The 27,534-nt window shown below is 38.3% G+C and overlaps 1 protein-coding gene across 1 annotated transcript in view; it reads right to left on the bottom strand.

Moving 5' to 3' along the window:
- Positions 1-6,640: 6,640 nt before the first annotated feature.
- vwc2 (von Willebrand factor C domain containing 2) overlaps positions 6,641-27,534 on the bottom strand; it is a 66,369-nt gene continuing 45,475 nt past the window's right edge. Inside the window, exon 4 of the mRNA XM_088351734.1 lies at positions 6,641-7,372. Coding sequence (XP_088207860.1) covers positions 7,221-7,372 — 152 coding nt within the window. The 3' untranslated portion in view covers positions 6,641-7,220. The remainder of the gene's footprint in view (positions 7,373-27,534) is intronic.

Consider the following 27,534-nt stretch of genomic DNA (forward strand, 5'->3'; position numbering starts at 1 on the left):
TAATTTTTCATACTGAAACTTGATACTTACTGGTGAAACGCGCTAAACATTTTATAATGGTATTTCAAAATAAATTTAAAGCAACAAAAACATATTTTGGGCAGCACGGCGGCGCAGTGGTTAGCGCATGTGCGGCACAGTTCAAGTCATGGGAACCTCCTGCGTGGGTTCAAATCCAGCTCCAGACTTCCTGGGCGGAGTTTGTATGTTCTCCCTGTGCTTGCGTGGGTTTCCTCCGGGCACTCCGGTTTCCTCCCGCATTCCAAAAACATGCATTTCGGGTGAATTGGTCGGTCAAAATTGTCCCTAGGTGTGAATGAGCGAGTGAGTTGTCTGTCCCGTGTGCCCTGCGATTGGCAACCAGTTCAGGGTGTCCCCTGCCCACTGCCCGATGATTGCTGGGATGGGCTCCAGCACCCCCGCGACCCTACTGAGGATAAGCGGTGTTTTTGATGAGATGAGATGAAAAACATATTTTTACATTTTGGCACTCAGTGACAATGCTTTTGTAAACACATTTGTAGGTTATGGCATTGAATGAGTTAATTTAATGAGTTAATTTCATGGTATTGGATGAGTTAATTTCATTTTAAATCCCTAAGGGGCCGGTCACACAGCCGTTTGCGGCTGAATCACGGCTAAAATTTTGCGTTTTTTTTTTGCCCGTGGTTGCCCGGGATGGAAAATGCGCAAAATTGGCCAACCCGCTTTTCATCGGTGGTATGCCCGCAAAACAGACGCCGGCGACTGTTCCGCTTCCTCATCGCGTCATTTCTGCGTCATTTTCTCGTGTGGACCACGAGTATAAAAGCTCCCGAGCCGGTGTTGTGCACAAATCCGACTCCTACGCAACACCCACACCGCCCCACCCCCTCGCGTGACTTTTTCATCCACGTTAACAAACGCATTTTGTAGAATACGATCGCACTTTATTGTTTAAATAAACGCATTATATAGACTAGGATCTCCTAATTGTTATAATTAGCTCACTTTATAGTTTTAATAAGCGTTTTATATAGAATACGATCGCTTTCGTTGGAAGCGCAGCAGAATGCACGTTCACGCGAGGGGGGGGAGGATTTTATATACGGTGTGCATTACTGTTCGATTACGTTCACAACAAAAACAAAGACGGAGTGGATTAAGTTGTATTACATTTCCAACAAATGCAAGACGATGTGGTTTTAGTTATATGTTCGCCTCTACATTCCCTAAAAGTGAGATAAAACGAGGTAAAGGTGGTTGTATTAGCGAGGGGATGCAAATCTCGGCACCGGGCTGTAGCAATCATAACCGCACAAGACACATTCCCGTGAAGATCAAGATTTCAAGCTATAGCATCATTTTTATTTTATTATCTTGAAAAGAAATGCCTAGAAATGAAAATGGATTAAGACGAGATCATTACGCTGACGGGGGGAGTTAAGGGTGGTTGTTCTATCTTCTTTATTCATTATCCATTATCGATCAGTTCATAATACGCTACAGAGCTTAGGAGCCGGGACTCTTACTCTCAACCAAAAGGCGAAGCTAAGGTCCCAGAATTAAAGCATTGCTGCGAATGCACCGAAAGAGTTATTCGAAATGAAGAGAAACTACGCTGACGGGGATCCATGTTCACCCCCTTGACGTCACGAGCACAAATGACGTGTGATCGGCAAATCGCGCTGTATACACGCGGAGAAAGGCGTTTGACTGTCACACGCGTAACACGCTAATTTCACGTAATAACACCGCGATACAGGCGCAGAACATGCTATTACCATGCTCCACCCACGATTACCCGCTGAAATTTCCCGTCCTACCCATGTGTAACCACGCCCTGGCCGCGGCCAGAGCACGTTGTTCAGCGTCATTTCCGCGTCATTACTTCGTGTTGACCACGTGTGCGGCACGCGGTTTAACACGTGCTCAAACTTTTGAGCAGCTCAAAAGTTTTGAACGCGGCCAACCACGTGAAAATTTCCGACCGCGAGTAAAGCACTGCTCTATCTCGTCTATATGGCGGTCTCAAAACGTCCAACAGCGCCCAACAGCATCTGCCCCAATGCGCTCGTGAAAGGCTGTTCACCCGCGTTCTGAAGATATGAGCAGCGCAAAACTATTTCGCGCTGCCACCCGCGCGCGAATTTCCGACCTAATGTTCAGCACCGCTGTATCTCGTCTGAATGGCGAACTAAATGCGTCCAATAGCGTCCGCCTCAAAGGCAGAAATTTCTGGCCGTGATTCAGCCGTAAATGTCTGTGTGACCGGCCCCTTCGTGTCATCTTGAACATTTGTAAGTGTCTCGGGGAGGTGCTGTTACACAAGTTGATAACCTACTTAACAGAACTGATTGAGAATTAAAAGAAAAATCAAAGAACTTTTTCGTATAACAGCGCACATCTAACAAAAGGAATTTGGGCCAATGAAATTATTTTCACATTCACTAGAGTGTTAACATGCATCAAAGGTTCTCTTTAAAAGAAGTGCTCACATTTAGTTGGGTTGAAGTTTAGCCAACCAATGACATTCGTTGTTGAACTTTTGTTCATATTCAACTTCTAACTTTTTTCTTTCCTAGATTCATTTATAGTTAGTGCTTAAAAACCTTTTATATGAGGAATATGCTTCAAGATTAAATATCAATCAATTTTTACATACTTCATTCAGCAGCTAGTTTGGAAATTGGCATCAACTGAAAATTACAATACAATTCCTCAGAACTAACAGCTAATCACTGATTTTCGGTTGTGTGAAGCTAATGGCCAATCATGGCTACTTCAGTGGTTAGGACTGAAAAAATAACTGGCATACTGATAGAAATTGCCTATACGGAATGAGCTTTAGAAGAAATATCCACCTGTCTTTATGTACTTAAAATATTTTGAAAATTGGCTTTAAGTGAAAATGACATTACAATTAATCAGAATGAACAGCAAATCACACAAATGGGACTACAAAGATTCGTCAACGGTGTTGACAAAAAACAGTTACATAAATAGTTGATAAGGAAACTTATTGTTGACAATTGTGGCTAGACACCTTTTTCCAACAGAGTGAAGCATCTCTCCATGAATATAATCTTGCTAATGTGCAGTAGTGTCTCTGTCCCGAACAGTATTATAAACATAAAGGAATTGCGGCGTCAACAAGTGGTAGACTAACCAAAACTTCTTACGTTTGGATAAAAAGACTAGAGTGAAATTTGGATTATAAGGTGCACCTTATTATAAGCCGCACCCAGTACATTTTTAAAGGAAAAAACATTTTGTACATACATAAGCCTCACCTGACTATAAGCCGCACCTGACTATAAACCGCAGGTGCCCACATTGAAAGAGAGACGCTACATAGAAAGCGTTTTAATAATACACGGTACCTTAAGCCTTTAAAGTTCCGAGGGCCCGCCGGTGGGCTGCACGACTTTTGATAAATACTCTGAAATACATCATGCCGTACATCATTAGAAAGCTCAAACTCTTGGGATTCAAGATATAAACATTTTAAAATATACTCATCAGCGAAACATCACGATCAGTCAGAAACAAGATACCCAAAATCTATAAAACCCGGGTAACTCACCATTACGTCCCCTGGCCGTCTTCAACTTCTTTGAATGTCTGCGAAAATGGCTTCTTCACATGAAAGTGATACAAAGGACAATGCATAGAATCCAACCATGTAAAATATTTACTCCAAAACACATGCCGACAGATAAATAGAAATAAAAATCTTCCCCAACACTTATTCCACCCATGTCACTCTTACCTTTACTGCTCGGGCCCCTCTGGGGACCGATAGAAAATGCACAAATTAGCCGCATCATTGCATAAGCCGTGGGGTTGAAAGCTTGGGAAGAAGGTTGCGTTGATAGTCCAAAATTTACGGTATTCCACTGGAGGATAATTTTTTAAAATGTACTGGGTGCGGCTTATAATTAGGTACACTCTATTTTTTTACTAGGTTCTAACTTTGTCAAGTATTTTTTTAATAAAAGAAAAGAATAATAAAAATCTGAAAATGTTACTTTGTGTCATATTTAATTATTTTTTGCAATGAAATCTTAAACAGCTTCAAGTTTTGTATTTCCCTGACACTACTTAACGAGCAGATAATTTGTGTATAAAAAAAAAAAAAAATAATAGTTACATGGCTGATAACTGGAAGACAAAAAAGATACTGAACAATGGGCTGTTTTTTTTTAGATAAAATTGAGAACATTTCTGCGGCACACTTGACAAGCATACTAGTAGAGCACAATGGTTGAAAAATAATGATGTACAGTACACAAGTCAAAGTCAAGGCCCGAGGGCCTGATGTGGCCCGCGAAAAGGTTTTCTCTGGCCCCAGAGATGATGTTGATTCACGATTGTTTCATACACCAGGAATGGTCGGGTAATTTTTTCACTGTATGATACCTGTTCTTGAAGAAAGTGTTGTTTATTGTTTAAGGATTTTCGCTTTTAACCGTACCTATTTCAATCCAATTCTATTTTAAAAACAAATAAATAAATTGAATGAATGAGAGAAAATTGCTATTATTATGTTTTTCTTAGAATTCCATCCATTATCTGCGCGGCTTGTCCTCATTAGGGTCGCGAGGGTGCTGGAGCCCATCCCAGTCATCTTCAGGCAGTGGTTGAAGGGGTTGCCTCCCAGTCGCAGGGTACAAAGACACTTACAACTCGCTCGCTCATTCACACCTAGGGAAAATTTGGACTGGTCAATTGACCTGACATCAATGTTCCCTCTAAGCTGCGCGCGAGCGCAATCGCGCACTGCCCGCACATTCTCAGCGCACAAGAAAATATATCCAGCGCAATATTCCCTCTAAGCTGCGTGTGTGCGCAATTGCGCACTACCCAGAGCTTTTCCGCGCACAAAAAAAGTTTTTCGAGAACCGGCTTCTTCGGCTCGGCTCATTAAAAGGAACCGGCTCTTTCAAGTCCTAAACAGCTCTTCAGGTTTTTTTTTTGCTTCTTTAATCCCAACATGACCAAATATTATGTAAAATTATGCACAAAATGACTTAAAGGAAGTGGGGAATAGAACAAAAAAGAAAAAAATAACAAAATGAAAAAGTAGTGAAAAGCTGAGAAAAAAAGAAACAAAAGGAAGAGAAAAAAGAAGAAAAAATTCAGAAAAAAGACAGAAGAAACAAAAGAACAAAGGAAAAAAAGTAAATAGAGAACAAAAAAAGTAACAGCTAAAAATAAACGCAATGAGACTTTTAAAGGAATTAAAAAAAAATTGAAAAAAAAAAACAGGGAAAAAGAAGAAAACGTTTGTGTTGCATTCAAATAATTTCCAATTATACCAAATCAATCTTGTTGCCAACATTGTACTTCCACTAAAAAATGTGATTAAATAAAGTTCTGTATCGTGCAACAGACTAAATAAGCCCCCCAAAATTTTAGTATTATGCGACAAAAGGTACCAGGGGAAAAAAGAAATGAAAATCTTGTAAAAGAATTGTTGTAAAAACAAATGACGTTTGTAGGCTGTACAACCTTTGCAATAATACATTAGTCAATTCATTCAAAAGTGATTTTTTTTTTTTTTGCATTGCCGGATACTCAGCAAAATGTAACTTGATGTCAATTTTTGGACTTAGTTGCCACACTTGGGATTGCTGTTGCTCACTGTTGTTTCAAACATTGCTCACCGACTTTGTGTGAACGCTCAGACCCGTGGAAAATTAGAGGGAACATTGCCTGACATACATGTTTTGGGGAATGTGGGAGGAAACCGGAGTGCCCGGAGCAAACCCAGGCAGGCACGGGAGGACATGCAACTCCACAAGGGGAGGCTGCGATAGTCAGACTTGAACCCTGAATTTGCCTGCTAAACACCCGTCCCACCTCTTCTTTGAAATCAATTTAGCCCAAAAAATAAACACGGCCCGTGGCGCTGATGTGTCTTCCAGGATTAAACCTCTCAATTAAAATAATTGGATAATTGAAAATAACTACACATAATAGACCGCAAAAATATTATTTTCTTCATTATTTTAAGCAGTAAGGTGATACAGTATTTGTATCATCTAGCATTGCTTAAGGGGTCGACTAGCACATGATAGCAACTAACGTTGTTTTAGCAGCTGATATATCAGAAGGCTTGTTAGCTGAAACTAGCACAACATTAGCAACAGGCATTAGCAGCTCTTTCATTTAATGTTCATGTTATAAGGCTTTTCATTTTAAGGAATGTGTCTTTTTTGTTCGTTTAAAAACAAGATTACAGATGGAACAATCAGAAAATATTGCTTTAATATTTATATGATCATATATTTCTTAGGTTTTCAGTAGCTTCAATTACCTTCACTAGACTACATGCTACAATTGAAAAATTGTGAACATTTCATCAGATTGGCCGTCGGCTTATATTTTTTATTCTGCCTTCTGTCCATTCGATTTGGACATCTCTAATGTGGGAGGGTTAATATAATGCTGACGTGAATTAAATAAATTAGACGTTTACTATTTGCATATATTCTGAAAATATATATGAATATATATCACATTTAACAATATGTAGTCTTCACCATCGTTATTCTTAACTTAGATTAATGTCAGAACCACAATAAACCCAAATGTTGGAGTCATTTGGTAGGCAGTAAACAAGCTCTGGCTATCAAACAGACAGATCGGAAGCATCTTGCGAGCACCTGCAGGGCAACAGACTGCCGTTTATTTAAAACATGAATATACAGCACCAAGATACCCAAAAAAAATCAAAGCACATTTGAAACATCCGAAATAGACGAAAGAAAATACGAGTATGAAACAGTCAAGTCGGTTCAAATGAGTCTTTACGGTATCTCTGTACTTAATCGCCTTAAGCAACGGCCCTTTCTGGGTTTGATTGCTCATCTGAACAGCAATTAAGGAGCAGGAGTCTGGTTTATCAGATATTCCAAGAATCAAGATTTCTGTGTTTTCTATACATTCGCTTGTGTTTCTTTGCAGTCAAGGACGCTTTTTATTTTTAAATACAGAGCCTATAAAAATATGTCTACCTAGTTGAACAATGGCATCTAGTCGGTTTTAGTGTATATCCATAGACAATTCAATACATAGATAAATAAATATTCTATGTGCAGATTATAAATCATCATAAAAGCCTTTTGTTACAGACTCCAAATGCTGAGCCGGATTTACCCTGATGTCCGCAAGTCCTGGTGACAGGCAGAGCGTTCGTACGGGCGTGCCAACGTTCCTTTGGGCAGAGCCAGTCTCTAACCGCGTTGGCATTCGTTCTTGCTGCAGGTGGCCTGCCGTTCGATCTGCCAGGTGCCTTCTTCGTATGTGCAGTAGCAGATTGTGCACTCGTTAATTTTCACCTCCCGTCCGGCCGGTATCACCGTCGTGTCTGCGTAACAGTTGGGCCCTGTTGGCAAAACGTAAAATCAAAATACGAAATGGAATTGGAAGGGCTTAAAGTCTGTGTCGGGTGAGTGAATAATTGAAGGCTATTCAAACACAGGGTTCGTACATCTTTTTCATGGCGTAATTCCAAAGTTTTATTTATGGCAGAGTTTCCAATTTCTCCAGTACCATAAGAGAAAAAATCCACTGTGAATTGTGTGTTCTGCAGAGCCACACAATATTTTAAACTTTTTCATCCACAAATCAAGTTAATAAATACAAATTTACAGTGGGAGTTATGTATCAAAACGCTACACTTCTTTCCGTGTCATCTGTGTCAATGCCAGATTGCTAAAGTTTCCTTGAGGAACGATGACAAGCTAATGCAATTCGGGCCAGTACCGCGGCAACCACACCTCACAGAACAGATACCTCTGCATACTGGTCGTCCCCCGAGTCAAAGGCTATTCTCCCAAAGACAGTGGGCAGGGGGAGAAGACCAAAAAAGGAACTGGGCAAACAACATTAGGGATTAACCGGTGCCAACTTTGCCAACCCTCTGAAACAGGCCAGGAACCCTCAGCAATTGAGAAAGCTGTCGAGAATTGCATCCTCAGTGGTCCCCTGATGACCCAGGTTAAGGTATCCATACACTGTGAACCGCTGCAACCACCTATTACAACCACACAAAAAGACACGTATGTGTTGCAATTTGGCACTTCTCTCCACAGTATGGCCGGGGCTGTTGTCTAAAATTATAGGGGTTCACATTTGAAGTGACGCAGCCCCCATTTGTTCCATTCTGCACAGTAGTAAATCTATGCTTGTCTTTGTAATCGCCATCTTGAATGATTCGAAAACACGTGACGTAAACTATTCAAAACAGAACTGAAAACAACCCTGATGAAAACAGCCTCAGGTGTGCGGGGGTACAGCGCTGTCGGCGTTCTAATTTAGTTTGAGGACAATGTTTCAGGTTATCTGCAAAAAAGAAGAAAAAATAAAAATAAAAATAACCAACTGGCAAATTATCTTGCTCTTTTAAGGTATTGTTTATTTATTTATTTTTAGTTTTCATTTCCTTTCTTTTTAAAAATTCAATTTTGTCTATTAGTGTGCCTAGAGATATATTAAATAAAAAAGCTAGATTTGGTTGGAAAACATTGCTGGGAATCAATCTTCATTTTGCTCTTCCATTTAATTAGTAACTTCAGAGTTTGAACGCTGCACTACAGTCAAAGTCGTATTTCTGATGTTAAAGGAACTTTTAAAACCCTGTTAGGCCCAGCGTTGCCAAATGGCAACATAACAGTTTCCAACCCCCAAACATCTCTTAATGGTTTGTTTGTTTTCCCAAACACCACATTTTCCTTTTCAATGGATCCTGTTGTACCTGTGCAGATTGTCATTGGACAGTGGTTGTGTTTAAAAGTCAAGCACTCTGGCCCTAAAGTCACAAACCAAGCAAAATGACTTCAATTTGCTTGTGATTCTTTGGACTGGATCATATCCAGGTAGTTGAAAAGCCTTAAACACATATTTTTTGTTATTTTTACAATGTTTAGAGCATGTACTGTACATATTGCCTTTCCATGAAATAAATTCAAAAAAAGGTATTTTTAGCCTATTATGTCAATGTTACCATACTTTATTGGTGCACTTCTTTGGTAGTCTAAATGTGCGAAGTAGAGACTAGAATGGTCAGACGAGTAGGTTGCTTTTGGGATGAGATTTGAATTGAATTGTTTGGGTTGGGAAGATGTAAATGTCAGAATGTAGGGTGTGCAAAAAGGATTGGTACATTGGTGTGTTATGTTTTGCTGCTTCCGTTTCAGAACGCGACTAGCAGACAGGTCATCGATTCAGTTTGCATTTGATTTCTACCATCCAAGAGGGTGACAGAACAGATACCTCTGCATACTGGTCTGAGATGGAAATAGACGGTTATGAGAATGCATTATTTTTTTGTAGTATTCCTCCATATGTGTTGGTTTGTAGTATTTTTGATTGTTGTCTTTATGTATTTTCATATGTATATTAATTGATTCTGTTCTGATTGGGTCAACTAAATAACAAATAGAGGACGGCCATCCTTTGACGATGGGAGTGGGATACCATGCAAGAAGCTATGTGCACCACCCAAAACATCATGTGGACACCCTCTATTGGATATCCGCAAGGGCCTGAAGGTACATTTACTACTGAAAACATATAAAGGACGCTGCAGGCATTGTGATGAATGGTACCCCAGCCTACAGTGTAGCAAATGCAAAGCTTGCCTCTGGCTCACAAAGGAAAATAATTATTTCGGAACAATCACCTAAAATAAGTGATGTAAAAGGAGGCCAGAATATGGCCGACCGAAGAAGGAGACTAAAAAAATGTTTTTTTACTTTTTGGGATTTTTTGGGGACTAATAAATTACTCATTAAAACTTTTACTTTGGAATTACAACTCTGGATGTCGAATACTCAGAAGTTATAGAGGCTTTTAATTTTAACTCCAGGGTTATTGATACAGAGCATTACTTTACAATAGATTTTTCACATGTTTGAAAAAGTTGTTCAATACAAAGAGTGAACAAACGTGGCTAATAAAAAGCAGACGTGTTTCCATTCACTTCGTATCGCAAATGTCTGCTCAATATCAATTAACTGAGACAGCTTCTTGGGCAGATCAATAAATTGTATGTCTTCAATCAATAAAAATGGGTCATATTTGGGATGTTTTAGCTTTTTAAGTAAGAAGTTCTAAGAATGTGATCGAATTTTTTTATGTGTCAGAAGAAACAATGAGGAAAAAAGATAATTGCTGATCATTTCTTGTTTTTCTAATGGTTTGATCCTGTTTTTACCATTATTCCTTTTTGTGCTGAATTCCGGTTTGATCTAAGTATATAAGTACACTAATTATCATACTGACACACCATAGTACATTTTTTCCTCTCTTTTCAAAAGTGAATTTGCTCCATGAGACAAAAAGCAAGAAGGGTGCTCTATAAATATTTCTCATTTAGGCTTTTCTGTCAGGACCAGAACAGGAAACAGGACCCACTCGCGTAACGTTATTCACAGTTTTGTTCCGGAAAGGAGAAAGGAGCACAGACTCGATCCGGAGATCGTTGGTCGCGGGGAGTAGGCTGCTCAGCCGCGAAAGTTCCGTGGCTAGCAATGACGGTGTCGGGAACGGAAAAAGTCAAGATCAAACAGATCGTGGCAGGAGCAAAACAGGAGCAAAAACACAGGAAAATCTGAGATTCTCAGATGCACCGACAAAAGGCTAATGACAAGACAGCGTTTAAATATTGACAGGGAGCCAATCTGTCAACGAGCTTCAGCTGGTGTCCCTGGGCCGGCCCAACTGGGCGCCATGGCAACCATGACAGAAGCTGGCACCACACGGTGGGGGCCAATTGGGCGCCATGGCAACCGTGACATTTTCAGGATTTATTTTTTAAGTTAGAAATCTGGATTAAACTTCCACTTTTGATTGGCAATTTTTTCTCATTGATTTAACACATTTTAATCCTTTGCAGAGATGATAACCCCAGCCAGCTTCACCCAACAGAGCGGTTCTAACAGGAAGAGAGTGAACTAACTGATGGGTTGGCCTATGATCAACCAATAATTTTGAAGTCACACTCCAGCCTCCCACCTATAAAACCAACACACAAGCTCCAAAAGTTCACGTGCCTCTGGTCAATGCAAGCCCAGCCAAGGCCCCCAGCCCAAGCTACTCCTGAGGGGGGTTCAAGTGGTCATTGGCTGGTATTTGTCTTCCTTGCGTAAAGAAAAAGCAGAAAAGGCCAAAACTCCATGCAGCCATAAACTAAGTCATGCCAAAATACTTTTTGTCCTCAAAAGTAAACCAAGAAAATATTTCACAACAAACTGTTTTGGTGCAGGGGCAAATTAAATTTCACTTCTTAAATGTGATGAAAGAAATCCGGGTCCTCTAAATAAGTTAATTGTTTTAACACCGCAAGTTCTTTACTCGTTTGTGTACCAAGACATTCTTTCTTTAGACTGATCACTGGACAATTTTCATGGACAGCAAAATATATAATTTAATATGTTTTGGAGTAAGTGCATTACATATTAATGGTACCAGCCAAAATCCCAAATGTTATCGTTTTGTTTCATTTTTTTCTCTTTGTTTGTGTGGTGTTCAAGTTTCTTATGCAGATTAGTAAAAAAAAAACTCCATAAATCTAAGAGTGTGTGTGTATATTGAACAAAAACAGTCAAAATAATTTTCTTAAACATTTTTTATGCAGCCAATCCTTCAAATTATGAGACCGAAATTTTCCTTCTGTTTCCCTGATATGATTTCCTGAAAAACAAATTTGGTGCTTCAAAAAGGCAAGACGATTTTTGAAAAGAATAAACTCTCTCTTCAGTTTAATTCGCTAATCGATTATTCGTTCAAATAATTAATTAACGACCCAATTTTGCCACATATTGCTTGAAGTATGCTAAGTCTGTGCACGTTTGAGTTGTCTTTGTTATTATTAATCCCATCACCTTCAACCTTGTTTGCCCGGTTTTCTGCTTTGTGAACTTATTAGCCTTTATTGCATCCTCTGAGGTGTTTGTGCCCGTCTAGACATATTTTTTGTGTTTATCGGTTCAATCCCGAGACGTCATTCTCTTAGTGATAATCATACTTTTGATTGTTGGCCTTAAAGGGTGAGCTGTAAAAGAAAATGTTCTAAAAAGGGTAACCGAAATATGTGATAACCCATAGAAGGTTTATAAGAGTTATCCGTTGCATGAAAACGTATCAATATTTGAACCATTGCAACCAAATTGACTGCTGAGCAGAATAATAAAGTGCCCACAGTAAGCTCAATATAAATAAATCGACCCCCTTTAAAAAACAAGAGCTCTCGTAAATGGTTCGATGGATGACCAAAACTTGAGAAATTGGACTTGAAAAATGTATTGTGCCCTTAATATAATCTGACAGGCATTTTATTTCACTCTTTGCGATCCAGACAGCTCAGATTTGGATGTTGTCTTCTCTGAAGTCCTTCCATATACTCTATTTGCAGGTGGATTTAGTTTAGGACTTTTCAAAATGCTTTTTTGACTTGCTCTGCTGCTCCCCCCATTAAAAGGATTATAGTACATTTATAATACATTAACTACAAATATTGAGCATTGCAGAGACTCTTTCAGTTGAGTAGTATTTTCCTTGCTTCAAAAATGTTTATCACCCTTTTGAGCTGTTCAGACCTATCAACTATTTGCCTGTGGAGTAAAACTGCATCCTTGTGTCTGTTGTTCCTCTTTATAGAAATGGAGTGTCCCTTTGTTCCTTCGCCAAACTTTCCAAACAAGTTATTTGAAAAAGCGAAACTACATTTTGGTGCAGGAAACGACGGCGCTACTAGCTTTCTGCACAAAAAATAACAGCTAGATTGTTGTGTAAAAAAAGTTGCTAGTTTTCAAGAAAGGTACAAGATGAAGTAGCTACTTTTCAGAGTATAAGAGAAGATGCTAGGTTTTGGTAAAGAAGATGACCTTTGATTTTAGTGTCGAAGAAAATAATGCTAGTCTTTGGCACAGAGTTTCATGACATATACCAACCCGTGGTTGGGAAATATGATATCTTTTTTTCATATGTAGAGGTCACTCTGGATTTTATGTCGCAGAAAAACAATTATGTGTCTAATAATTGGTAAAGTATGGTAGTAAAAAGGTAAATTGGCCATATGAGGGTGTTGTTTGTTAGCACTGTGTTTTAAAAGTAAATAAAAGGGATTTGAAGTTAATGATTTATACATGAGGTGGGTTTAGCTAAAGTCCGCAGTATGAAAACTTGAGGAGTTAAAAACATTTTCTCCAAAGAACCCATAATTCAAAATTGTATTCTCAAAGGAAACCTCGCTACAATACTGGACTGTCTCAGAAAATTAGAATATTGTGATAAAGTTCTTTATTTTCTGTAATGCAATTAAAAAAAAAAAAATGTCATACATTCTGGATTCATTACACATCAACTGAACTATTTCAAGCCTTTTATTATTTTAATATTGCTGAATTTGGCTTACAGCTTAAGAAAACTAAAAAATCCTATCTCAAAATATTAGAATATCATGAAAAAGTATACAAGTAGGCTATTCAACTTATCACCTGAATCATCTAATTAACTCGAAACACCTTGTGAGGGTTTCCTGAGCCTTAAAAACACTCAGCTTGGTTCAGTAAACTAAATCACAAGTATGGGGAAGACTGCTGATCTGACTGCTGTCCAGAGGACCATCATTGATACCTTCCATCAGGACGGTAAGACACAAAAAGAAATTTCTCAAAGAGCAGGCTGTTCACAGAGTGCAGTTTCAAAGCATATCCACAAAAAGTCTGTTGGAAGGGAAAAATGTGGCCGGAAACGCTGCACAACCAAGAGAGATGACCGCAGCCTTAACAAAATTGTGAAGAAGAGCCGCTTCCAGAATTTGGGGGAGCTTCAAAGACAGTGGGCTGAAGCTGGAGTCCAGGTATCAAAAGCCACAGTTCACAGACGTGTCCGGGAAATGGGCTACAATAGCCGTATTCCCATGGTCAAGCCACTTCTGAACTCAAGACAACGGAAGAAGCGTCTGACTTGGGCTATGGAGAAGAAGCACTGGACAGTTGCAGAGTGGTCCAAAGTCCTCTTTTCAGACGAAAGCAAGTTTTGGATTTCATTTGGGAGTGAAGGCGCCAGAGTCTGGAGAAAGGCTGGGGAGGAGCAAAATCCAAGTTGCTTGAAATCCAGTGTGAAGTTCCCACAGTCAGCAATGGTTTGGGGAGCCATGTCAGCTGCTGGTGTTGGTCCACTGTGTTTCATCAAGTCCAGAGTAAATGCAACTGTGTACCAAGAGATTTTAGAGCACTACATGCTTCCATCTGCTGAAAAGCTCTATGGAGATGAGTATTTCATTTTCCAGCATGATCTGGCACCTGCCCACAGTGCCAAAACCACCAGTAACTGGTGCACTGACCATGGCATCACTGTCCTTGATTGGCCTGCTAATTCCCCTGACCTGAACCCCATCGAGAATTTGTGGGGTATAGTTAAGAAGATGATGAAAGACACCAGACCTACAAATGCAAATGAGCTGAAGGCCGCTATCGAAGCATCCTGGGCATCAATAACACCTCAGCAATGCCACAGGCTGATTGCCTCCATGCCACGCCGGATTGATGCAGTAATCCGTGCAAAAGGATTCCCAACCAAGTACTGAGTGCATCAATGGACATTTTCAAATGTTTGATTTAGTTTTGCTGTTATAAAATTATTTTTTTTACTTGGTCTGAGGAAGTATTCTAATATTTTGAGATAGGATTTTTGAGTTTTTTTCAGCTGTAAGCCAAAATCAGGAATATTCAAATAATAAAAGGCTTGAAATAGTTCAGTTGATGTGTAATGAATCCAGAATGTATGACATTTTTGTTTTTTTAATTGCATTACAGAAAATAAAGAACTTTATCACAATATTCTAATTTTCTGAGACAGTCCAGTAAATGTACTGGCTTTTGAGGTACAGGGAGTGCCCTGCCTATGAACGACATAGGTTCCGGACAATCGTTCGAGAGTGTAATTTGTTCGTAAGTTGCTCCAGTGCTATATTTTGTATGTAAATGTATGTTTTAGGTGTATATAGGTACGTTTAAGGCTTGTAACCTGGATTGTTTTGTACTAAAAAATAAAAATTTCATAAAATAATGTGCTATATCAAGATAAATAAAGTTAATTTTAACTTACTTTTGGAGGATGAGCTTCAACAGTTAGTTAGTCGAATGGTCGTAAGTATGGGAGCTTCTGTCATTAACTTCCACAATAAAGCAAACAAAAAAGCCAAAAAACACCTCTCTGAGTGTTCTGTCCCAAAATCATGTTATGGTACAAGGAGGAAAAGGGCAGGAAAATAACATTATCGACACAAAAATTTTAAGTCTTGCAATAAGGTCTGTAATACTGAAGGTGTCATGTTTTGCCCTTTTCTGACCGGCAGTAATCAGAAGAAAACCAATGCCGAAGACATTTTACAGGATCCATCAAAGTTTTCACCTGGGTCGTTTAATAGGTGGTATTTACGATCCGACATTTTCCCCAACTGCCGTGAATTATCCAAAGGATTTAGATCTGCCTCTATCTTAGCTTTCAGCTGCCATTAACAGGCTCTTGAGACCAGTGAGTGTCCGTCCCTGTTTAATGCAAAGTGTTTTTCCTTTTAGCACCGGATTAGGTTTGCACATTTTTTTAGGACAATAAAAAAATATATAGAAACGGATGTATTATGTATTGTAAATGGTATATGGGCAAAGGCAGATCATTTAGGATGATGCTATTCCTCCACTCATTATTAGACAGTGTTTTAAAGATTAAAATTGATTTTTACTTGTAAACAATTTGCATACTTGAGAAAAGTAAAGCAATTTTTACAACCAGTCTAGTATGCCCTAGGTAATTTCCCATAGTCATTTGATCAAATTGATGGTTACCTTCGCAAAAAGCTGCCCTTTCCCTCTTTTAACGTGCTGTGTCTTTAAGAAATGACTCAATGACATCACTACGGTTAAGCGAAAAATCACACTGTTGTTGACTCGTAACACGAGCGAGACGTCATGGTTGAGACTATCCATGTTAATTTATTTTCGAGTAACATTTCTGTTTGTGACTTATCCTTCTTTGTTGGCAAAAACCGTTGTGAAAACCTCAATTTATGCCTGCTGTTCTACTGCTTTGTATTGTTTTTTTTTTTGTTCTAAAGCCAGGTCTTTGGTGATCCTTTGTTGACGTTCCAGAATCAATTTACGATGCTTTTAATCGTGTTGCTGTCGTGAAAAAACAAAGGCAGAAACTTATCAACTGTCAAGGGGACGTTACCAAGTTAAGCTCTGGCTTTTTCCTATCTGCCCCTTTTTCCCTGTTTTTTTCAGTTGTATTTCAAAGTTGTAGATTTTACGTTCGTTGCAACCATGTAATTCAACAGAATTACAGAATTAATTCAATAACATTGAATATCAAAATATTTCTACAATTATCACTCTTTAAATTACTTTTTTAACCATTGAGGAATAATTTGGATAATAAACATACAAATAATAGTTTTAGATATTAGTCTGTTTTTCATGACAATTACCCCCCATTTAGTTTTAATTCAGGATTTTGTTACTTATAATTACTTAAAATATTTGGTGATACTGCTGCATTGTATACTGCTGTCTTGTCAATTTAAAAAAATATTATCTCGAGTCAACAATTGTATCTTTGAAGAAATGTCCAGAAAAAAAGTGTGCATTTGGCTCAAAAAGGCTGAAAACAAAAGAGTAAAATAATTGTAGGACATAATAGATTTTGTACATGCGGGAAGCCACATAATGAATATCTTGCCACATATGCTGTGTGCCTCAGGCAGCAGTTTCGAAACTATTAGTTTAACTCAATAAATTTGTGTATCTTCCCTTGTTATACTATTGGACATATCCCCTTTTTTAATGCAACACAATTGAAAGGATTATAATGACCTCTGCTGTTTCTTACACTAAAACCACCTAATTTTTGTCATAGTGACAAGTAATCGAATACAAGATACGTTGGTGTGAATATGCTTTATACAGCATGACAAAGTATAAACATGAACTGTATCTGTATGAACAGCCTATAGCTTGATGTCCACATTGGAGACTCACAGACCAATATTTAGTGGGTTGCGTATCTGTATTCAGTGGGTCGCAGTCATTTGCCTTTGTAAAATAATACTGAGAAAAGAAAAACAAGTCTGAGGTTCGATTTCACTCCCTAACAAAAGATGACAATAATGCCCTACAAATGCAAGAAGACACCTGCTAATTCACACCACAGAAAAAGACTAGTAAAGTTTGTTTATACTAGTGATCGCAAGAGCCAAGAAGAGATCCGCAGGTTCGAGAGCGTTCTCCATTCAGGCCCTGGTGCTGTGGAATGCTTTGCCCACTGAGATTCGATCTGCAACCTCAGTGGAACTGTTTAAACCTAGGCTTCAAACACACTTTTCTATAGCTTATGAATGACGTGTATTTCAACTTGACAATATCTCTGTATTATTTGTTATTGCAACATCTGTATGGGGATTACCTCATGTGGAAGGGGTACCTCGTGTGCAATCCCTTCTCAAGGTTTCTTTATTTTCTTCACGTTGAGGTTTTTGAGTTTTTCCTTTCCTTTATGTAGGTTTTAGATCAGGGGATGGTGTAATAACAGTATGTGGTTTTCAATAATCTGTGGTCTGTTCAGCCCTATGAGACTCCTTGTGATTAAGGGCTATACAAATATACATGACTTAAATGTCGTGCATGGCCAAACACAAATACAGCAGAGAATACATGAGACACAGATTTGATTATGATGAAGTAAAGTGTTTCCGCTTTCATTTAAAAACTAATAAAGCAAAGAGAATGTGCATTATATGACCCCTAAATGTCGCTGTTTTGTGTCGAAAACTAGTGCACAAGGAGGAGTACTTACCACGGAGACTGAACGTCATTTTTCATCAATTTTCCTTCTCATTTTATGCCAAGCGTTTTGTGAGCTTTTTGTTTCTGATAACCGTAGCAGCATGATGGCCGACAATCATTTTGAATGTCTTGTTATGTCAAATTAATGCCCATTTCTCAACCCACGAGTATTTTAAAAAGTGCATGTTGATATGTATTACATGTATATTTTATTATTTAAATCTATTTTTTAAATCAATTACATTTTCAGCACCAACAGTCGCTAGATAATGCGCACTGTCCCTTTAAAGCAGGGTCTCAGACTCATGGCGCTTGAGACCAACTGTGGCCATCAGGGTGATAGCTTGAGGCCCTCGCCTTGATATGAAAGTCAAAAAAACAGTGTGTATTATTTGACACTAGATGTCGCTATATAGAATACCAACTAGGAGGGTCTTAAAGTGACTTTAAAACTCAAGTTGTTTTTTCATAGTAACTCCTAATTCGTTTTTAATTTTCAGATCTTATAATGTGTAAGGTATTGGAAAATATAAATGTATTTGAGAACAGTGGAATGTTTTTAAACACAACATTTTTTGTGGATAACCAGATTTGACCCAACCTCACCCAGACAATAGGTCTGGTGGCCCCTAAGCTCTAAAGGGAATACTACCACTTGAAGTGTTTTTTGGGTTTTGCAGTTCATTTTGTGAATATATTCAATTATCAATTGTTTAAACTGCACAATCCTTTCATTCAATACAATTGAGAAGGGTTAATGTTTCTTTATTCAGCTCGTAGCTTTTAATTAGGGTGAGATTGTGTGTCCTGATGTCAGACCAATTGAGAGCAACTGCATCAGAAGTCCATTGTCATTGCTTTCAAAAACGAAACTTATCTTAATCGATCTCTTTTTGTCGTCCCCAATATTTGGATGGCTGTTTTCTCCAGTGGGTGCTTTTGTCTCCTGCCCCCAGAAAGAATAAAAAGAGCCCATAAAGCATCTATTATCTCCCCCAGCTGCACCGCACAAAATATAAACTCGACAGGAATTGTTTCTCGCAGCATCAGGTATAGCATAACAATGGCCATTCCTTGCACTAACAAGCTCTCAAGCTGTTGTGTTATACATTACCACGTAATTAGGAGACTGAAAAACGAGGAACGGCCGCCGCATTTCATTGGCTGTCAGCGCCCTGAGGAAGTGCGGGGCCTAGCACATCAATCAATGCGAACAGCCTGTCAAAATGTCTGCTTTAACGCATTCATAAGTACTCTCGAGGCCGGCGTTCACCCTTGCTAGGGAATGGTTCATCCCGCGGACGGCTGTCGCTCTCGATTTGTCATTATAAGGAGGCCTTACAACACTTCCCCGAGTCAAACATGTGCAAGGGCAACAATGGAGTGACTTCTAAACTTTGTCTTGATTAACATATTTTCCGGACCTAAAAACTCCAAAGTGCCCAGAAACTTGTGAGTGAGCCTTGTAACCCGGAAAATACTGGTGGATCAATTTGGAAATGCATACATTATCTATTCTTGTGTGTTACTGTTAGGTATACTTTAGTAGACACTCAAAATAAAGCAAGAATACATTAATGGATTTTGAACTTGCAATGAGGACAGAAAATGAAGCTCTCAGATGAGAAAATTCCATCCCTTCCCTTCCTCTTTTTATTAAATCTTCAAGGTTACAAAAACAGAACAGCCCTAAAGGGTAACGATTTCAAAGAACAGCAACATAAGTCACCGATGGAGACAATAATGCAGCAGCCGAACATCAAACAAGTAAGTCCAAATAAGGAACTGGCATCCCATGAAATCTACTTTGCATTTGTCCAATAGTAACAAATTTAGTTACAGCACACGTTTTACAAAATATAGAACACAAAATACTAACCACCAAAAGACCACCACCGGTATAGATAACCCAAAGTACTGAAACTGCAATATTGGACCAACAAAAAAAAAAAAAAGCATATGTTTGGAGCTGTAACTAAGTAAAAGCTGTATATAAGCCATATGAGGCAACGCATAACGGATGAAATATTGCAGACATCTATATTCATTGGAAAACGTTATTAATTTTTGTGTCATGTTTTTCCTCCAACAGAAACCAGATAATTTTCCATTGTCAAACTATTTTGAAAAGTTGCAGAGAGCCACTAAGGAGCGCCAAAGAGCTGCATGCAGCTCCCGAAACATCTGTTGTAGACCCCTATAACACACAAAAATGCATTTGATTTGATCTCATTATCGCACTGTTTTTACGGTACCATAGACAAATGTTAGAGAATAGAGAAAAAAGTTGTCCTGAAAGATATAAATGAACGAAAAGTCAAATCACTCATCAGATACACCAAAGGCTTTTTTGTGTTTAATTCATATCTTTCAGGACGACTTTCTGTCTTCTTCATTCATCTCCGGCACTGTGGATGAAAAAAGTTGGGTCATGATATCAAATCGAATGCATTTTCATATACCACACATATCATTGGTAATCTAAAGGTTAGGTTTTGGCACTTTGTCATCGAAAGCAGTGGCCCGGGTTCCATTCCCATTGCATAAAATTTGCGATTTTGGTCAGTGCCATTTTTTGACTGATCAATGATTACACTTATACTATATAAACTGTAAGCGCACAATTATACACAAATATATTTAGTAGCTCTTATTGTAGTTTTAAATAAAAGCGCCGTGTGGTCCAGTGTATGTCTGTATGTCGGTACAGATGTATGTGTATATACGTGTGCGTATATATATATATATATATATATATATATATATGAGTATATTTGGTGGCTGTAGCTCAGGAGGTATAGCTCCATCTTGTGATCAAGAATAGAATAGAATATACCTTTATTGTCATTGTTACAAAATGGGCAGTTTCGATTCCCGGCTCCCACGTATTATATGTCGAAGTGTCTTTAGGCAATAAACTGAATCCCGAATGTCCCTAATAAGCAGGTAGTAGCCTTGCATGGCTGACCCTGCTATCGGTGTGTGAGTGTGTGTGTGGATGGGTAAGTGTGAAGCACATTGGACAGCGCTTTGGGAGATCTTCATTGACTTGAAAAGCGCTATATAAATGCAGACCATTTAAATGTATGTGTCTATGTGTATAGGATTGTATAAATGCATGTATGTAGCCTGTATATATATATATATATATATATATATATATATATATATATATATATATATATATATATATATATATATATATATATATATATATATATATATATATATATATGTGTATGTATGCATGTGTGTGTGTGTATGTGTATATACAGATATATTTGTTTTTGTTTTGTAAAGGGATGAGAGCTAATAAGCTATGCTTCTGCTTAGTCCTTTCTGAATATGTACTTTGTTTTCTCTTTTTCTTTTATGTAGCTTAATCTTTTTTCTATTTTACATGTTTTTATTTTGAGAAATTGTTTGACAATAATCAGGAAGCTTTGTAGTACTTGTAATGCATATTCAGAATAAACGACAACCACAACAACGGTGCGTCTTTTACAAGGAAAAAAACAGATTATTTTGGGGGGGTTCGCCTCATAATCAGTTGTGCCTTATAGTGCAGAAAAAAAGGCATTTTACTAAATACTGTAACGGAGTGCAGCTCCATTGGCGGCTTTATTAATATACTGCATCGAGCCATGTCCGCTTTGCTGCACACTCACACCACAAGAGCTTTTCAATAACACTCACAGAGACAAATGGACTGTACATGCACAGGTTTTCGTTCTCTACCGTCTGTTAAGAGGCGGTATGTGGAAATGATATGCCATTAGCACCTGTAACACTCCCATCCACCCAAAAAGAGAAAGTTAAAAATACATTTCAATAGACCAACGAGAAAAATAGCTAAAATCACTCATCTTAATGCACTTCTTGAGTGCATTTGCATTATAAATGTAAAATAAAAATGGCCTAATGTGTAAAGATATAAAACATGAGAAGGACCAATTTCACAAAACTAAGAATAAATGCATTCAATATATTAATAGCTTAGCGTTTCTGTAATATGTCCAGGACAAATGTTTCTTTTTTATATTTGTTTCCAGAGAGACCGCCTATAATCAGTCTTCCACTGGGGCCCTGACTGCCCGCCTATTGTATTCAATGTCCTTCTAGAGGGCAGAGAGAAAGATCCATTACTGCTGTCAGACGGCCATGTGGGCAATATTGGAACTTCACTTGGAACCCTAAAGCTGGAGAGTACATTAGCTAGCGTTCTTCTAATAGAATTAAAATGCTAACCCCAAAAAAAAAAACATTCAAATAATAATAAGCAAAAATACATCTACAATCAGATACAAGTGTTTTTAAAAATACACGTCTAGGAATTATAAAGCTTGAGCAGTTCGGGATGCCGATTCCACTTGAAGTATTTCGGTGGCCATGCCATTGATGTCGATATAGGATCAGCTTTAGGTTTATAGAATCAGAATTGTCTTTATTGTAATTGATAACAATGTACTATACATTGTTCCCAATGATATTATACATGGCATTCCAGGGTAAGCATAAAATAAAGAGAGAAAAAAAAGATAAAAAAGAACGTCAGGATAAATACTGTATTTATTCGTGAATAAATAAATAAATAAAATTCTCCTAAACAAGCTTGTGTGGGCTTAATAAACACGGTTTTATGGTAGTATCTTACGGTATTTGTGTAACGATTGATCAGTCACTAAATATCACTGACTTCAATCACAAAACATTGGTTGCAATCGGAATTAAGCCCAGGTTGTCACAGTGAGAGCGCCAAATTTTAACCACTAGACCGCCAGTGGTATAGATGACATACGAAAAGGCATTCAGTTTTATGTAATTATCACATCAGTTTTAGTCAGGACAAGATACGAATGTTGGAGAATGGAGAAAACAGAAAGTCGTCCTGAAAGACATGAATAAACGCAATAAAGCACAACGAGGGAAATCCGATAATAAATGATAAATCAGACTTTGAAGAACATTAAATATATACATTGTACATTTTATGTCGGTATTGTGTTCATAGTTTACGTTGTCAATAAACAATTTTAATGGCTGCGCGTATTCCACAACGCTTGTCACTTACAATGCTTCGTTTGAGCTGTGAAAAAGTGAAACAAAATTTTACATCAAATCAAAAAGTCGCGATGTGCGTTACACACAACTGCGTGTTTTAAAGAAATTAATTCGCTAGCCAAAAACAAGGACAAGGTAGTGCTTCAGGTGACGTCAAAGAATGTGGTTGGCCAATAAACAAAAGACACGAAACTTCTTGCTTCTGATGATTTTTAGATCTTAGATTTTTGGTCTGGTCATTATTAGCCCATTTAACATGAAAAAAAAAAAAAAGTTAAAAATAATCATAATTTTGTTTATCTTGTCCAAAGTGGTCCCAATTCCGTCTAACCAAAAAGCTCTTTTCTACGGTATTAGTTTATAGTTTAGTGAACAATCAAGATAGGGAGAGATGACGTCATTTAATTTTGAACCTGCTAGGAGAACAGTTAAGGACTGAACAATAATAACATATCCAAACTTATATAAATATAAAACCTGATTTGCGTGCGTGCGTGTAAGTATGTAGCTTGTAAGCTTTAAAAAGGATCAACCAATTTTCGGGAAATTTTACTCAGTTGTATTTTAGGCTTCTGGGAGTGTTTTTAGCTAGGTTTTGTACCAAGGCATCTCTATTAAATACCAAAAAAATCTAAAAACACCTGTGGCTCTGGAGCTGCATGCAGCTATGCGGCTCTTTGGCACTACCTAGTGGCTCCCTGGGGCTTCTTCAACAAACCACAGCCCCAACAACCTCGCCCAAGTAGAATGCCTGGCATCGCCAAGCCCTGTAACACCAGACCATTATGCTTGGCTGTTTTAAAATCCCTTCTCTGAGCCCTTTTTTAATTTAATCTCCAAGGTTAGGAGAAAGCACATCTGCCCCAAATAGTATGAATAAGTACATTAATGGCCAAAATTGACAAAAATAAATAAACAAAATAGTCTAAAAACCGAACAAAAGTCTGGTTTTATGGTCAAAATTACTAACTACCATCTAATGTAATCTCCTTTGCAGGTGTTCAATACTAAAACAGAATCAGCTTATCACAATGTCTCGTGAAATATGTTGTTTTTCCCACTTTCCCTTTTCATGCAAACAAAAAACGAAGCTGGCTATCCTTTAAATGTTTTTAATAGCGTAAAAATGCTTTCTCGTTTATTAAACTTTGTGGTGTGTGATGAGATTAGAAATTTTGCTACAAATGTATTGAAATGTCATATTTGACCCTCTAAAAGGGCAATATTTTCCAGCTAGAAAATAAAGTGAACTTTCCGTGATGTTTTGATACATTTGGCAGACAGTAGCAGAGTGTGTATTTCAATATGTTATCTTTATCTTTTTTTTCCATGTAGGAGCATCATCAAACAGTCTGACAAATAACCTTCAAGGTGTATTTTTATTTTTGCCACATCTTGAGCATCCCTTCAATTCTAATGAGTATTTATCGCTCTTGGCAGCTTGACCCCCCCGAAGTCCTATGTTTCCTCTATTAGAGGTGATATTGGCTCCGGTTCAGACTGTTTATCACATCCTTTCAGAATAGTGCCGACCCTTATGTCTAGGTCTCCGAGAACACCATTTGTTTCCTGGTACGTTACCAAGACAATAACCTGAGAGAGTAGAGGACAAGAGGTATTTGGTGGCAGGGTGGTAAAGAGTTAGTTTTCATGTCTTTATCTAGAATCTTTCATATAAAACAGTACCTTGCTTTCAAATCCGTGAGAAAAAGCAGAATGAGCATGATAATCGACTTAATACTCTGCTTAGGTTAACGAGACAACAGGGTGTCATGAGTAAATGTAGTGACCCACCACTCTTCAAGTTGAAACCAGGTAAAGAGTAGTTTTAAAAAGCGATTTATCTCATTAATGGAATAGCAATGGCATATTAAGTGCTTTGCAAAATTTCTCTCTGTGATTTGTCCAAGACAGTGAATCAATTTTGCCGAAAATCTGCAGGTCAAAGGAACTACCATTGTCTGCTTGCGAAGGTGGCTCAAACAATTCAAAATCTGGAAACCAAAGAGGGCTAGGCAAAAGGCTAACCCTTTCAAAGCCTTTGTAAGCTAATTCCTACCACAACAATGAAATGAACGACTATCACTCATCAAATGGATATTGTGATGGCAACTTGTTTGAACTCTTAAAAAGACGATTTTTTTTTTAAACAGGCACTGAACGTGAAGTGTTCATCCTCAAAATGATGCAGATATTTTACAAAATATTCCATGCACCACTTGATTCAAGAAATTGAGCCTCAAAACTGACTGATTTGGTTAGTTGCCTCTAGAGCGCGCCGTCATCGCATGAAAACAAGACTCTTAACAATGGTGGATCCTGTTGACACAACATATGAGGCAGCTCCGAAACAGACGGCGATTGTATTAAACAGTGATTGCACCCCACTCATTTCTGCTTGGAAAAAAACGAACTTTGTTTACCCTGTCGCCGGGGGACTAGTGACTGTTTTGAGTTCCGTGCTTTCATCTCCAAAAGCTGCGTGAGGTGAGTTTAAGTCGAAGTGTCGTAAGTATGGGAGCGTCTGTATTTTCTTTGTAAAACGTGCTGGAAGAAGTAAAAAAATATTTTGTCCCCTAATTTTCCCCAATCAAAGATAGTTAAAAAAATCGCTCAGATATCCGATTTGTTATAAAAATGTTAAACTTAAAGTAAACATAAAAAACAGCCATATCATTATAGCATAAACATAAAAAAGAAGAAGAAAAGAAAAATGACATAAAATATTTTGCTTTTTCCGGAGCCTTCGCTCTGAAAATGCTGGTCCACTAGTGATCCCATGAGCCAAGAAGAGATCGAGAGCGTTCTCCATTCGAGCCCCAGTCCTGTGGAATGCTCTCCCCCCTGAGATTCGATCTGCAACCTCAGTGGAACTGTTTAAATCTGGGCTTAAAACACACTTCTACTCTATAGCATATGAATAACCTATATTTTATGTTGACGATATCTATCCGTGTATTATTTGTTATTGCAACATCCATTGCAGCCTGGTCATCCTGAACGGGGGATTACCTCAAGGTCCTTTCTCAAGGTTCCTTCATTTTTCTCATTTTGAGGTTTTTGAGTTTTTCCTTGCCTTCATGTAGGTTTTAGATCAGAGGATGGTGTAATAATAGTCTGTGGTCCGCAATAATCTGTGGTGTGTGCAGCCCTTTGAGACTCTTTGTGATTAAGGGCGTCACAAATAAACATGACTTGACATTCTGACTGTGTGTCATAGAGACAGGGAAGTTTAAAATTTGTTTCACTGGTTGTATCTTGAAGATGAAGATGAAGTTTCCTTTTGGATGATGTACATATCTTTCGATTTTAAAACGTTAAATTTGATAGGGAGTTGGTTCTTTGTAGCCTGATTTATTTATGATTTTTAAAGCTATTTTCTGTTCCATAAATATAGGCACTGCAACTGTTGTGTATGTGTTCGCCGCCACACCTCCTAACAGACAAAGAACACTAGTGTCACAAAGAAGAGGAAAATGACAAAGAAAAAGAAGAACACCAAAAAGAAAACTCATAACTAACCTGGCATGTGTATCCATGCATCTCTGTCTACATTCCTGTGCACCAATTTATCTTATTAAGAAGTAAAAGAGAAAAAAAAAATCATTATTATTCCACTCCTCCAAAGTCAGGTCTCCAAGGAGCATTTTAGGGAGACAAACGCAGACTACTCCCTCCCCTGCCACTTTGTCCGGCTCATTCAGAGGCAACCTGAGGCATTCTCAGGCCAGCTGAAATATGCATTCTTTGCCAGTATTCTGACGTCTTATTCCTGACCTACAGAAAGCACTAGACCCTGGCGTCTGATTTGAATCTGCAGATACTCATCTTAACACCGTCCCCCTTTGGATGAGAAACTACTCCTTTGAAGAGCAGCTAACCTCGAAACCCGCTTACGACCGAAATACAGTATTAGCTCGTTTTTTAACTAAATCCATTCTATAATCACCGGTAGTCATTGCAATTCCGCTTTGTAGGAACTAATATGCATACACTGGTATGTATTATAGCAGTGAAATCAAAGATCAGACTCATGCAGGCGCTTGTTACTTCCAACTTCCTCTACGCTTGTAAGACATGGAACCTCACTTAAAGGCTGGAAAAGAAAATCCTTGCCATGGAGACACAATGCTAATGGAAACTTCTAGGCATCAGCTACAAAGCCCGTGTGGCATATAAAACGGTGCACAGCCTTACAAAGAACTATTGTCAACTGTGCGCTTACGAAAACTCCAGTGGAATGGCCACGTCCAGGATCATTAGGAGTAGCTAAAATTCTTCTCCAGGGCACAGTACAAGGGGGCAAGAGGAGAGAAATAGTGAAGACGGGTTGTCCATTCTCCTTTAGAGTTCAGAATCCATTAATGTCTTCTCTCCTTATTCTGAGTGTCTACTAAACTATAAACTAAACAGTCCATATGTAGTGCAAGTCTATGCTTCTGGAAAAGACTCGACATAGCAATGGAGTACATTTTTGGAGCAAGAGCAAACAAGCATGGTACTACATTTTTTCCGGTGAGTATAATGAATGAAATCACACTTTAATTGAGGTCAAGAGTTAAATGTGGAAATGATATTGGGCATTTTTGTTATGACGTATCTGTGCTTGCCTCCTGATCGAATTGTTTGCAAAAGG

Source organism: Urocampus carinirostris, chromosome 13 (assembly GCF_059441175.1).
Source record: "Urocampus carinirostris isolate Australia breed hairy pipefish chromosome 13, RoL_Ucar_1.0, whole genome shotgun sequence".
Lineage (NCBI taxonomy): Eukaryota > Metazoa > Chordata > Actinopteri > Syngnathiformes > Syngnathidae > Urocampus > Urocampus carinirostris.